Genomic DNA, 12,000 nt, shown 5'->3' on the forward strand with positions numbered 1-12,000 from the left:
GGATCTCCATATATGGGCTTAACTGCGACAGCAGGTCGCATTTACTATATGACATTAGGGATATCCATCCCTGATTATGTCACGATGACCTGGGCACCATATATGGTGGCTTATGTCACGTGATGTCACGATGACCTCGGGGCTTGCCTGGTATGAGTGGCTGATGTCACATGACGTCACGATGACCTCGGGGCTTGCCTGGTGTGACACACTAACAGGAAATGCGGTCGCAAAAAGTCTCTGTACGTCTGTATGTCTGAATCCACGTAACTCGAGAACCGTTCGCCCCACCGACTTAAAATTCGACACACACGTTCCACACCACCACAGGGGGTGCAGTGCCCGTTATCGAGTCGGTCGGACCCACAGTTCTCCAGAACCGCCCCAAAAAGACCTCTGCCCGGGCTCTGGACAGGGCCCAGTGTCCATATATGGAGCCGGCCTGTTCTGACATCATTCTGACGTCTGCATACACTCCATATTTGGGCATGCCTGACAAAAAGAACGCTGACGTCACCATGACTCAACCATAACCACATAAAGACTTCCCAATGCAGCTATGCCCAAATATGGAGTGTGTTGTCTAACCTCAATGTGTTGTCCTGGCATCAGGCACGACAAATCAGTCAGCAACCTAAAGTCAGCGTAGTCAAAAAAATCACACCCGTGTGAACTGAGTGGTGTAAGGTTTTATATAGCATGATCAGCTGTGGTCTGACGTAATGTCTGACGTAATGAAATCACACAAAATATGTTAAGTAAAAAAAGCTATCATTTTTGATAAATGTATGTATCACACCTGGATGTGATTTCACAACTGGCTGTTTTTGCGCAGAGAAAATGACCACGGTTGCTACGGTCATCCAGTTCACCCGGGTGTGATTTAATTACGTCAGAAATTATTTTGAACATAGCAACCATGGTCATTTTTTTATGCACACAAAAGCCAGTTGTAGGAGTGGTTTACACCACTCAACAAAAACGTGTGTTAGCACCTGTGATGTCATGGACAGGAGGGCCGGCCTGGGGGGGTGGCCGAGGAAACTGACTATAAATGAACTTGAAGGGTTGAGAATCTCAGCATTTTAACTAGAGAGGAATAGAGGAGGGAAGGTCTCCGGTTGACCACCGTGTTGATCATGGATCTTTTGAGAATCCAGCAGCAGGCACTGCCCGTCAAGGTGGAAAAGGAGCCCTTCGAGAGGGTATACCAGACGGGCCCGGTGCTCTGCAAAGGGGGATTTGGAACTGTATATGCGGGCAGCCGGATATCGGATGGCACCCCGGTCGCAGTGAAACATGTCACCAAGGAAATGGTGTACCATTGGGGCGAGGTCGCTAACGGCTCCATGGTTCCCCTGGAGATCCTGCTCCTGAACAAAGTGAGTGCCACGGGGTTTCGTGGAGTCATCCGCCTGCTGGACTACTACGAGCAGCCCGACTGCTGGCTTATTGTCATGGAGCGGCCGGAGCCGTCCAAGGACCTGTTTGACTTCATCAACGAGAGGGGCCACCTGGACGAGGACACGGCCCGGGGCTTCTACCACCAGGTGCTGGAGGCGGTCCTGCACTGCTATGCCTGCGACGTGGTGCACAGGGACATCAAGGACGAGAACCTGCTGGTGGACCTTCGCACCGGGGAGGTCAAGCTGATCGACTTTGGCGGAGCAGCCGTTCTCAAGGACACGGCGTACACAGACTTCTGCGGCACGGCACAGTACAACCCGCCCGAGGCCATCCGCTTCGGCAGGTACCACGGTCGCCCGGCGACGGTGTGGACGCTGGGCGTGCTGCTGTACAGCATGGTGTTCGGGAACAGCCCGTTCGAATTGAAACAGGAGATCCTCCGGGGAGAGCTGCACTTCGGACGGAGGGTTTCTCCCGAGTGCCAGCATTTGATCAGGTGGTGCATGGCTCCGGAACCCTTTGATCGGCCCACGCTGGAGCAGATCTACGACCATGCCTGGATGCGCCGGGCCTTCGCCGCCGTTACGCCCTCCTCCACGGCATCGGCGGAGTCCACGGCGGCGCAGGAGGGACTCCCTCCTTCATTGGCGTGTCGCCCAGGCTGCGCATATAAACCCTGAAAATTTTAACTTCACAAACACGATGCCTACTACCTCGCGGAAATCATGCCTATAAAACCTAACCTCGAAGCCCTGTCCACCTGGGCGAAACGCAGAGCAAAAGACATTAGTGAAAACGGCAGATCTACAAGCTCACAACGCGTCGTTGTGAGCTTGTAGATTGGCTATTCTCACTACTTCTAAATATTTGTTTTCTAATTCATGAAGTTTCTTACATTTCTCTTTGATTTCTTCATGAAATGAAGAAATTGATGAATGAAATTGAATTTGAACATTTTTAATTCATGAAAAAGGTTTTTTTTTTTTTGAATGTTTTTTGAAAATGTTTTGAAATAATAATAATTATAAAAACAAAATGTAGGAAACAAATGAAAGGGACCCATAAATTATCCGTGAACCACAAATGGTTCCCGACCCACTGTTTGGGAACCAGTGCTCCATATGAAGCAGAGCTGATGGGCCCCGCCTCCTCCATATGAAGAGACTATTGACTTTATGCAGACCGCGGCCATCTTGAGAGCAGAGTTTGGAAGGAACGCACTTCCAAACTGCAACACTTAAAATCACTTAAATCACCTGCAAGGAAAGAAAGCTCATAACATGTCTACAGTGGATTTTTATTAAACAAACACTTTGCAGAAAGAGAATAATTCAGGCTTTTTGTACAGCTGCAATATTAGTGAGTTTTACATTGTTTCATTTAATACAATCAGATAGGACTTTTCTGTTTAGATGTATGGGCTAAATAAAGTTTGTATTGCAAGTGCAGACGGTGTACCGTAACAAGACAACTCACCCTTTTTCCACCTCCAAGTGAGTTGTCCGGACATGAGTTGAGTGTTTGGCTGTTTGCTAATGTGTAACTATGATGAAAGCATCGTCAATATTGCTTTGCTATTCAGATGTAATTCAGTCAGTAAGTAGGCCTATTAGAACTGTGATTGATTGATCATACATGTTATTTCACAGTATAGAATGGGTACATTTCAAACGAAAGCAGACCAAAAAGCAAGACTTGTTAACAGCAGGGTCTTCCAGTTTCAATTTATCAGAACATTTAAAGACGTAAAGATATACACTTCTATGAAAAGAACAGGAAAGGAAATCATCATATAAAGAACTAAATAAATAAAGGGAAAAATGGAAAAAGTCTGTGAATTTAGAACTAATGGTGACATTATAGTTCCTATGTCTACTCCACTAATGAACATTCTTCAGACAGCAAAAGGCAATAACAGCTTATTTAACAATGTCTTATAGTCATTTATACTGTCTTATGTGGTCGGGAAATATTAAGGCGAGTTGTCCGGACTTTCTGAGTACATTGAGCCCTGCCTATGCACCCGTCTCAGAACATATAGGTGTGCATAAGACTTTGTTGCCTAGATGTATGTGTATGGGCTGAAATTTAATCTAGTTACCAGCCTGCCATTAACTGAATGGCAAATGGCCGCAGCCTGCATATAGTCAATGATGTTCACAGACTGTCACTCAGATTCACAGACTCTCAGCCTCCTCTCTACTCAAGTAAATGAACTAAATAGAGAGGGAAGACTGCTTTCTCTCCCTATAAAGCACATAAAGACTTGACTTAAATACTTAAGCAAAAATACTCAGAAGAAAGTCGGAGGCAGATGAAGGCACTGGCAGGCGGATGAATGAAGGTTCCGGAGTTCCACGTTTATTGTCAGAGGACAAAATACTGCATCATGAGCCCTGGCATGGCCACCCACCCCACCAGCCTCACAGCCCTGGCATGGCCACCCACCCCACCAGCCTCACAGCCCTGGCATGGCCACCCACCCCACCAGCCTCACAGCCCTGGCATGGCCACCCACCCCACCAGCCTCACAGAGTCACAGCTTGTGGGCAACTAACACGGTTCAGTTCAGACATTTTCAGTAGGCTCTTTATACAGAGACAACAAAGGAAAAGGTGATCTCAGGTTCCCCATCCCCCTTTGTCCTAAAGTGGTCAACATCTCCATGTGGTCACAGGAAGCCCAAAGGAGCACAGTAGGTGTCCTGGCCGTTTGCTGCTATCAGCAAGCCAGATCTATTTAGCATACAGACCCCTACAGATGCCCCCAACTAGGTGTTGGTCAGAGCAGAAGTTAAATCTCTCATTTTAAGGAGAGACAACTTATTTATGCTATATTAATGAATTGTGGTTCCACTAGATGCCACACTACAAAGCCCCCTCCCCCGTGCTTCCCCCGGTCAGCAGACCCTGTCTGCTGGCCCTGTTGAAACCGAGCCCCCTGTTATATTTTCCTCTTGTAAGGAATTTATGTTCTTTCATCATTTTGTGAGGGGTTATCTATAACTAATAATAATCACACCCGTGTGAAGTGAGGGACGCTAATATATTAAAGTCTAACTCATGTTCATATAGGTGATGTAATGGTGATGTAAAACTAACGGTGCAAACACACACATTAAACGCTATTAACAATAAAGAGATAATATGACGTAAATTACACATTGAACTAAAGACAAACATTAAACCTATGTGTATAGAATAATAATAATAATAATAATAATAACTAGAAAAAGTGCCCCTCGGGGCACAGGTCTCCACCAGGGCAGGTCAGGTTGTGGCCTCCTGCTGGCGCTATAATAAGCCAATGTGAAAAGGGTGCCATTTCTTCTTACGCCTTGGATGGCAATTGGATGATTTGAGGCATTTTGTTCCAAAAATGTGTTTTGCAAAAATCCACCTGTTGGTGGGGCTATAACAGGCCGTTCTGGAAAATTTGGGGCAGAGGTTCATCGTTGGAATCCAGGGAGTGTGTGTGTGCAAAATGTGGCATCGACCGGGTTAACGGTGACGGAGATTAGCTGTACACAGACGGACGGACACACAAGGATGAAACACGGACGGAGTGCAAAACATACTCTCTCCCCATGCCTTTGGCCTGGTGGAGACAATAATGATAATAAAAACTAGAAATGCACTCTGTCGAGGTGCCAACTTGCGCCTTGCAAAGCAGAGCGTGCAAGTACTGCTACAAACTAATCTCTATTACAACTGCTGTTCTAAATCCTTTAGACCCATTCCTCCAGAATGATCGTAACAATGTGTACGTAAAAGACACACACAGGCACAATAGTACTGTGACAATGGCCCCCAGAAATTGGCATACCCCTACCGGGCTTAGGACCAAACACAACATAGTTTTTCCTCATCTCTAAGGCCTCCCATACATGAAATGGATTCTTGTATACAAATATTTTACTGTAAAAGTGGTGAAATTGATATTTAAAGTCATACACCTCAAACTAAAAATACAGCCTGTCCGTCTGGGGATTAAGGCATATAAACTCATGTACATTCACAATGGAAGCTCTGAGAGGTTTAGAATGTGGCATATTGGAAGCCAGGACATCCCTCTACATTCTAGAAAAATAATAATGTCAATATGTGAATGTAAATATGAGATATAGTCATTTGAACACATACCTACAATAGGCGAAAATGTAAATCTGTATAGTGTCTTCTTTACTTTGCAGTGACTCTGACATGGATTGTCATAGCAACACATATGAGGGCTTGTAGGAATGGTGTGGTTCTACTGTATCCAGCAATACCAATTGTGTAATTGTAGCTTGCATACTCGTGGAGTTATGGCACTAAACGTAAATTGTGTCCCAAATGGGGGGAATAAAACAGTCCTAATGAAATCGACAGTATTAGTTAGTGTGGTTGCTCTAGGCAACACCAACACACTATTGTTCTCTGTCCGATATTTTTGAGTGGTGTAAACCACTCCTACAACTGGCTTTTTTGTGCAGAAAAAATGAGCATGGTTGCTATGTTCACCCTGTTGTAATGACGTAATGAAATCACACCCGGGTGAACAAGGTGAACATAGCAACCATGCTCATTTTTTCTGCACAAACAAAGCCAGGTAATGAAATCACACCCGGGTGTGATTTCATTACGTCAGACATGATTTCATTACGTCAGACAGACCTTACACCACTCAGTTCACACGGGTGTGATTTTTTTTGCCAGCAAGGTGCTTTTTGAGGGAGGTTTAATGTTTTTTTTTGTTCAATGTTTTTTTTTAAAACGCCATTGCCAATAAAGGGAACATTTGCGTCATATTGTCTCTTTATTGTTAATGGCATTTAATGTGTTTACACCGTTTGTTTCACATCACCATTACATCACCTAATCAACATGAGTTAGACTTTAATATATTAGCCCCCCTCACTTCACACAGGTGTGATTTGTGTTAACTTTTGCACAACAGAAAAGTGAAGCTTTTTCACAATATAGAATACAAACGGTAAGACGGAATTCAGTTCCCAGGTCCCTATATGCTTTGTGACTCACGTCAGTGCAACCACACTTGCAATTTCCCAGAATTGCACCTTTCTAGTTTTATTTTGACTTCACTTATCAATGGTGGAATAATTATAACAAATTGACTTGAATAGAAGTTCCAAAATGTATGAAATCCCAAACTTGAGAAATTGTGAAAAGAATATTGCAGCTGCAACAATACTGCAGAGAAATGCAGGCCTACAATAGAACTACTATTATATAGCACAGACCTGGATGAGGGTGCTCAATGATCAATGTTATCCTCATAACAGCAAGTCATTAGTTACTGCGAGAGTCTAGCAAACACCAACTCAGGATTCCTGGATCTCTGCCCTCCACAATTTTCACAATTTTCATTTTGTATTGTTTACTTTATTTAGAAAAGCAATGTACAGTAACTTTTCACATCCCTTATACAAAACAAACACAATCAATTCTCATATTTCCCCCATGTCCTGTTAAGTCTTAAGTCTTAAGTTCTACCAGTATTAATAAGACAAGACTTATGGAACAATGCAATTAAAGTAATTTTTACAGTATTTGTCTCCATCTGCTCTATCTGCATCGTGTTGCCTATATGGGTTTCTTCATGAACTGACACAGCAAATATTTTGGAATGTGAAAAGAGCAGAAGAACCTTGTCAAGTCTAGTAGCTATTTAGCTCGCTGGAGTGACCTAGCTTTAAGCTCCATTTAGTGTAACAGATCCTGTCCAGTAGCATAATAGAAAAGCCCAGACTGTTTCACCAGAATGGTTCATTAGTATCACTTGTAACAGCATGGTTACTGTGCATAGTACCTAACTATAGTAGTGTACGGTCGGACACAACATAGTTGATTGATGAATTCTGAACCTGAAGTATTTGTCTGTCTTTTTTTTCTTTTTTTAGTGTGTGATGTACAAACATTGGATCCAAATATTTGTATCATCTGTGGTAAACATTTAGAAAAAGTAAAGAAACAAGATCCATAATGTCACAACCCCCAAAGCAGAAGACCTTCAACACATACTAAATGGTGCTCAACAGAGAGATGATGATGATGATGATGAAAACCCTGGCTCCAAATACAGAAAATATACTTTCCTTCAAATTAAAGATATCTTATCATGTATCATGTTGCTGAGCAAACTACACCAGTCAGAGCAGCAAATGTTGAGAGTGAGAGTATGCCTGCACCATGCAGTCTCATCAAGAAGACTGAATAAGGTTGATAATAGTAACAGAGACAATGAGGAAGGTTGATGAAGTTGTATCGTCGGCTGCTCTTGTATTATATAAACATCATAAAAGCTACCTTAAACCTCTAAAGGAAATAAAGCAGCTGCCAGACAAAACAAAGAATCAGAACAGCAGACCAAATGTTCACCTATTTTAATTTAATTAAATGAAAGTGATGACACTAAACTAAGCGTTATGATGACATACTGAAGACACTGGTCCATGATTTTCTTCATCAATATATCTGAAGCTCTACAGCTGTTTTTGAGTGGTGTAAACCACTCCTACAACTGGCTTTGTTAGTTTACGTGTGTCTGTCTGTCTGTCTGTTCGTACCAAAAAATGAGCACGGTTGCTATGGTCACCCAGTTCACACGGGTGTGATTTCATTACGTCAGACATTACGTCAGACCACAGCTGATCAGTCTATATAAGACCTTACACCACTCAGTTCACACGGGTGTGATTTTTTCTTGGACGTGCAGCTTCTATCAGTGCATATCCCATGGGCACACTTTCAGAGCATACCACATCAGACCTTTCAGCTCAATCTACAATTCAAATTGTAATGTATGAGATTTTCCTTCAGTTTCCAGGATTTTCCTGTATTTAGACCATCATCACATCTTCCTCAGAGCTCAGTCTTCAGTATGTCATTATAACTCCCAGTCAGAGTTTATATATTGTATGATATTTATCTTCATACGATCAGGTTACGAGAGCTTAGTGTTGGTATATGGAGCCAGGGTTTTATGAACATCAGCATCATTTCTCTGTTGAGCAACATTCAGTGTTGAAGGTCTTCTACTGCGGAGGTTGACATTATTGACCGTGTCACTTTCCTTTTTCTATTTGTATTTGGATGTTTTTTTAACCATGTTGTAATAGCGACCACACATCACATTTACTATGAAAACATAAATGTCCTGTCACTGTCAGTCAGTTAGTCAGTTAGTTAGTTATAGTCACCTTGTGACATCATCAGGGATGGAGATCCCTCATCAATATTAAGGCCATATATAAGAATTCCCATATATGGAGATCCCTGATGTCATCAATATTGGCCAGCAACTCTACGTCTGACCTCAAACCCTTAGACACTGGAGCTGACCTGTTCTGACATTCCATATTGTATGATCTGACCTCATTAATCCCTGTATACTCAAGACACGCTCCATATATGGCCAGTACATAATTAATTCCATATGTTGATCTGACTCCCCATGCCAAAGCGCCAGCGCTCGCCCAGCAGTCTGCTGTCACCCAGGCCGATGCGTGCATGTGACCTCGCCCTTTTCTCGCCCTAAGGTCTACAGTGTCAGGGTTCTACTATTGTCAATGGCTACTGGACATGCTCTATTAGTATGTTACACTAAATGGAACTTAAAGCTAGGTCAGATAGCTACTTGATTTGCCATTATTCCAAATATATATCCTTTTCATATTCCAAAATATTTGCAATGATTTACCTTTTATGAAGAAAGCCATAGGCAATACAATGCAGATGCGGTGAAGATAAATACAACTTTACCTTAAGCAAACAATGATTATATCAACTCTACATGAATGAATGACTTGCTGGTATGAGGATAACATTGAGCATTGAGCTTGGTTTCCCTCATCCAGGTGTGCTAAATAATAGTTAGTAGGTAGTTCTATTGTAGGGCTGCATTTCTCTCTGTAGCCTACTATTGTTGAAGCTGCATATATACTTTCACAATTTCTCATTTGTGACATTTCATATATTTTAGGGACTTCTACTCAAGTGAATTTGTTATAATTTCACCACCCTTGCATAAGTGAAGTCAAAATAAAACGAATCTGTTTGATACTGTAGATTTCATTAGGACTGCTTTATTTCCTCCCATTTGGGAAACCATATACGTTTAGTGCCATAACTCCACGAGTATTCAAGCTACAGTTACACAATAATTGGTATTGCTCAATTCAGCAGAACCACACCTTCCATACAAGCCCTCATATGTGTTGCTATGACAATCCATGTCAGAGTCACTACAAAGTAAAGAAGACACTCTACATAGATTTACATTTCCGCCTATTGTAGGTATGTGTTCAAATGTCTATATCTCATATTTACATTCACATATTGACATTATTCGTTTTTTAGAATGTAGAGGGATGTCCTGGCTTCAGGTATGCCAAGTTGTAAACCTCTCAGAGCTTCCATTGTGAATCTACATGAGTTTATATGCCTTAATCCCCAGACGGACAGGCTGTATTTTTACTTTGGGGTGTATAACTTTAAATATCAATTTCACCACTTTTGCAGTAAAATATTTTTATACAAGAATCCATTTCATGTATGGGAGGCCTTAGAGATGAGGAAAAACTATGTTGTGTTTGGTCCTAAGCCCGGTAGGGGTATCTCGAAAACTAAAGCACTTTTTGACTGTTCGTCACAGGACTACAACACCAGAAGGAACTCCACTGATCTCACTCAACACAGATTCGGCACAAAAATGAGGTCAAATTCGTTCTACTTTTATGCCACCAGAATGTGGAATGTGTTATGTTCTAATAACACACTGTATACAGGGGGTTTGCTGTATGTTCCTATATAGAGGTTAGGTCCCCTTAAGAGGTGTGGTTATTATGGGATGTTGAGTTTACGCGCGGAGTGCGCTCTAGAACAAGGAAGTATGATCTGTACTGTGTGAGACTTGAGTAAAAGGCAGAGTATGTGTTGACGTTGAAACGTGTGTGCGTGTCAGTCTTTTCCAACACAACATTTGGCGACAAGGATGGCTGGATTTAGTCTTCCCCCACCCGAAGTGTTTCTCGCGGTGCCCGGGGAACCCACAGTGCCATGGACACGTTGGCTTACAGGTTTTAATGCCTATATTGATGCGTTGGGATTCTCCGACGAGCAGCTTCCAGACAAAAGGAAGACGGCTCTCCTCGTCCACTGTCTCGGTACCGAGGGCCAGCGAGTCCTTGGAGCGCTCGGGACAGCTACAACTTTCGCTGATACAGTCAAGCTGCTGACGGATCATTTCTCTGGAAAACAACGAGTCCTCATACGGCGATACAGACTCAGGAGGCGTCACCAACGACCCGGTGAGTCAATACAGAGTTTTGTGGCTGATCTACGTGAGCTAACACGAGCCTGCGAATATGGAGCGTTGCATGACCAAATGATCAGAGACCAACTGATAGAAGGCACGTCATGTGACAAGACACGAGAAAAACTATTAATGGAACCTGACGATTTGACATTGACCGATGCAATCAAAGTAGCTTTACAAGTGGAATCTGCCCTAGAATGCTCTGCTCTGCTAGCCAGCCCTGCAGCACGACAACACACAACGCTAACACTGGCACAACAGCTGCAGCACACGGACGCGTCATCACAATTTGCCCCGCCCACTGACGACAGCCTGGCTGTGCAGCAAATGAGTAGACAGCGCCCCACTGTGGGCCCCAGACGCAATTGCAGCAACTGTGGATCTAATTCCCATGACACAAGGGCATCACAGTGCCCTGCTCGTGGACAGGCTTGCAGAAAGTGTTCTAAACTAAATCATTTTGCTAAAGTCTGTCGTTCAGCTCCAACCAATGTGGCACAGCAGCACAGGTTTCCCCAGTCTGGTTCTGGATACACAGAAATTAGTAATATACGTTCTACACAAGTATCATTCAAAACCTGCACAGTGCAGCTGGGGGAGGTTAGTGTGCCACTCATCCTAGATACTGCGGCTGCAGCGTCGCTCCTCAATCTGACCACGTACAGGAAATTCTTTTCCCACAAGCCACTAGGACCCCCATCCACAAGCTTGCGGGGGTATGCAAATTCTGCCATTGAGATAGTGGGCACCCTTGACCTGCCTGTCTGCTACGGTACGACGCACCTTCCCTCATTCCCTTTTCATGTGGCACAGCGGGGTACCAACCTCCTTGGCCTGGATCTCTTCATCGAGCTGGGCTTCTCTCTAATGGACAATAGTGGAAGGGCTATAATGCAGGTTTCCCCGAATATACAACAGCAGTGGCCAGCGCTGTTCGACGGCCTGGGCTGCTTGACAGCATTCACTCATCGACCCCTGGTTGACCCTGCCGTGAGACCGGTTATTCAGCCCCTCAGGCGCCTCCCACTCGCCTTCCGGGAGGGCGTCACGGCTGAGCTCACCTCCCTGCTAGAAGAGGGCATCATCGAGCCAATAAATGCAGCACCTTGGATCTCAAACCTGGTGGTCGCACAGAAAAAGTCAGGGGGTCTCAGAGTCTGCGTGGATCTGCGACAGGTCAACAAAGCTGTCATCCCAGACAAATACCCTCTACCTACAGCTGAGGAGCTCACCACTCTCTTCCATGGCTCAACAGTCTTCTCAAAATTGGATTTG

General features: G+C 43.8%; 1 protein-coding gene across 1 annotated transcript; it reads left to right on the plus strand.

Moving 5' to 3' along the window:
• Positions 1–1,139: 1,139 nt before the first annotated feature.
• On the plus strand, positions 1,140–2,087 carry LOC306931468 (serine/threonine-protein kinase pim-3-like; the record flags this gene model as incomplete). The annotated part of the gene is made up of 1 exon (XM_079512869.1): positions 1,140–2,087. The coding sequence occupies one exon, from the start codon at positions 1,140–1,142 to the stop codon at positions 2,085–2,087; it is 948 nt and encodes a 315-aa protein (XP_079368995.1).
• Between the last annotated feature and the right edge of the window lie 9,913 nt (positions 2,088–12,000).

This window comes from Electrona antarctica (assembly GCF_951216825.1).
Source record: "Electrona antarctica genome assembly, chromosome: 10".
Taxonomy (NCBI): Eukaryota; Metazoa; Chordata; class Actinopteri; order Myctophiformes; family Myctophidae; genus Electrona; species Electrona antarctica.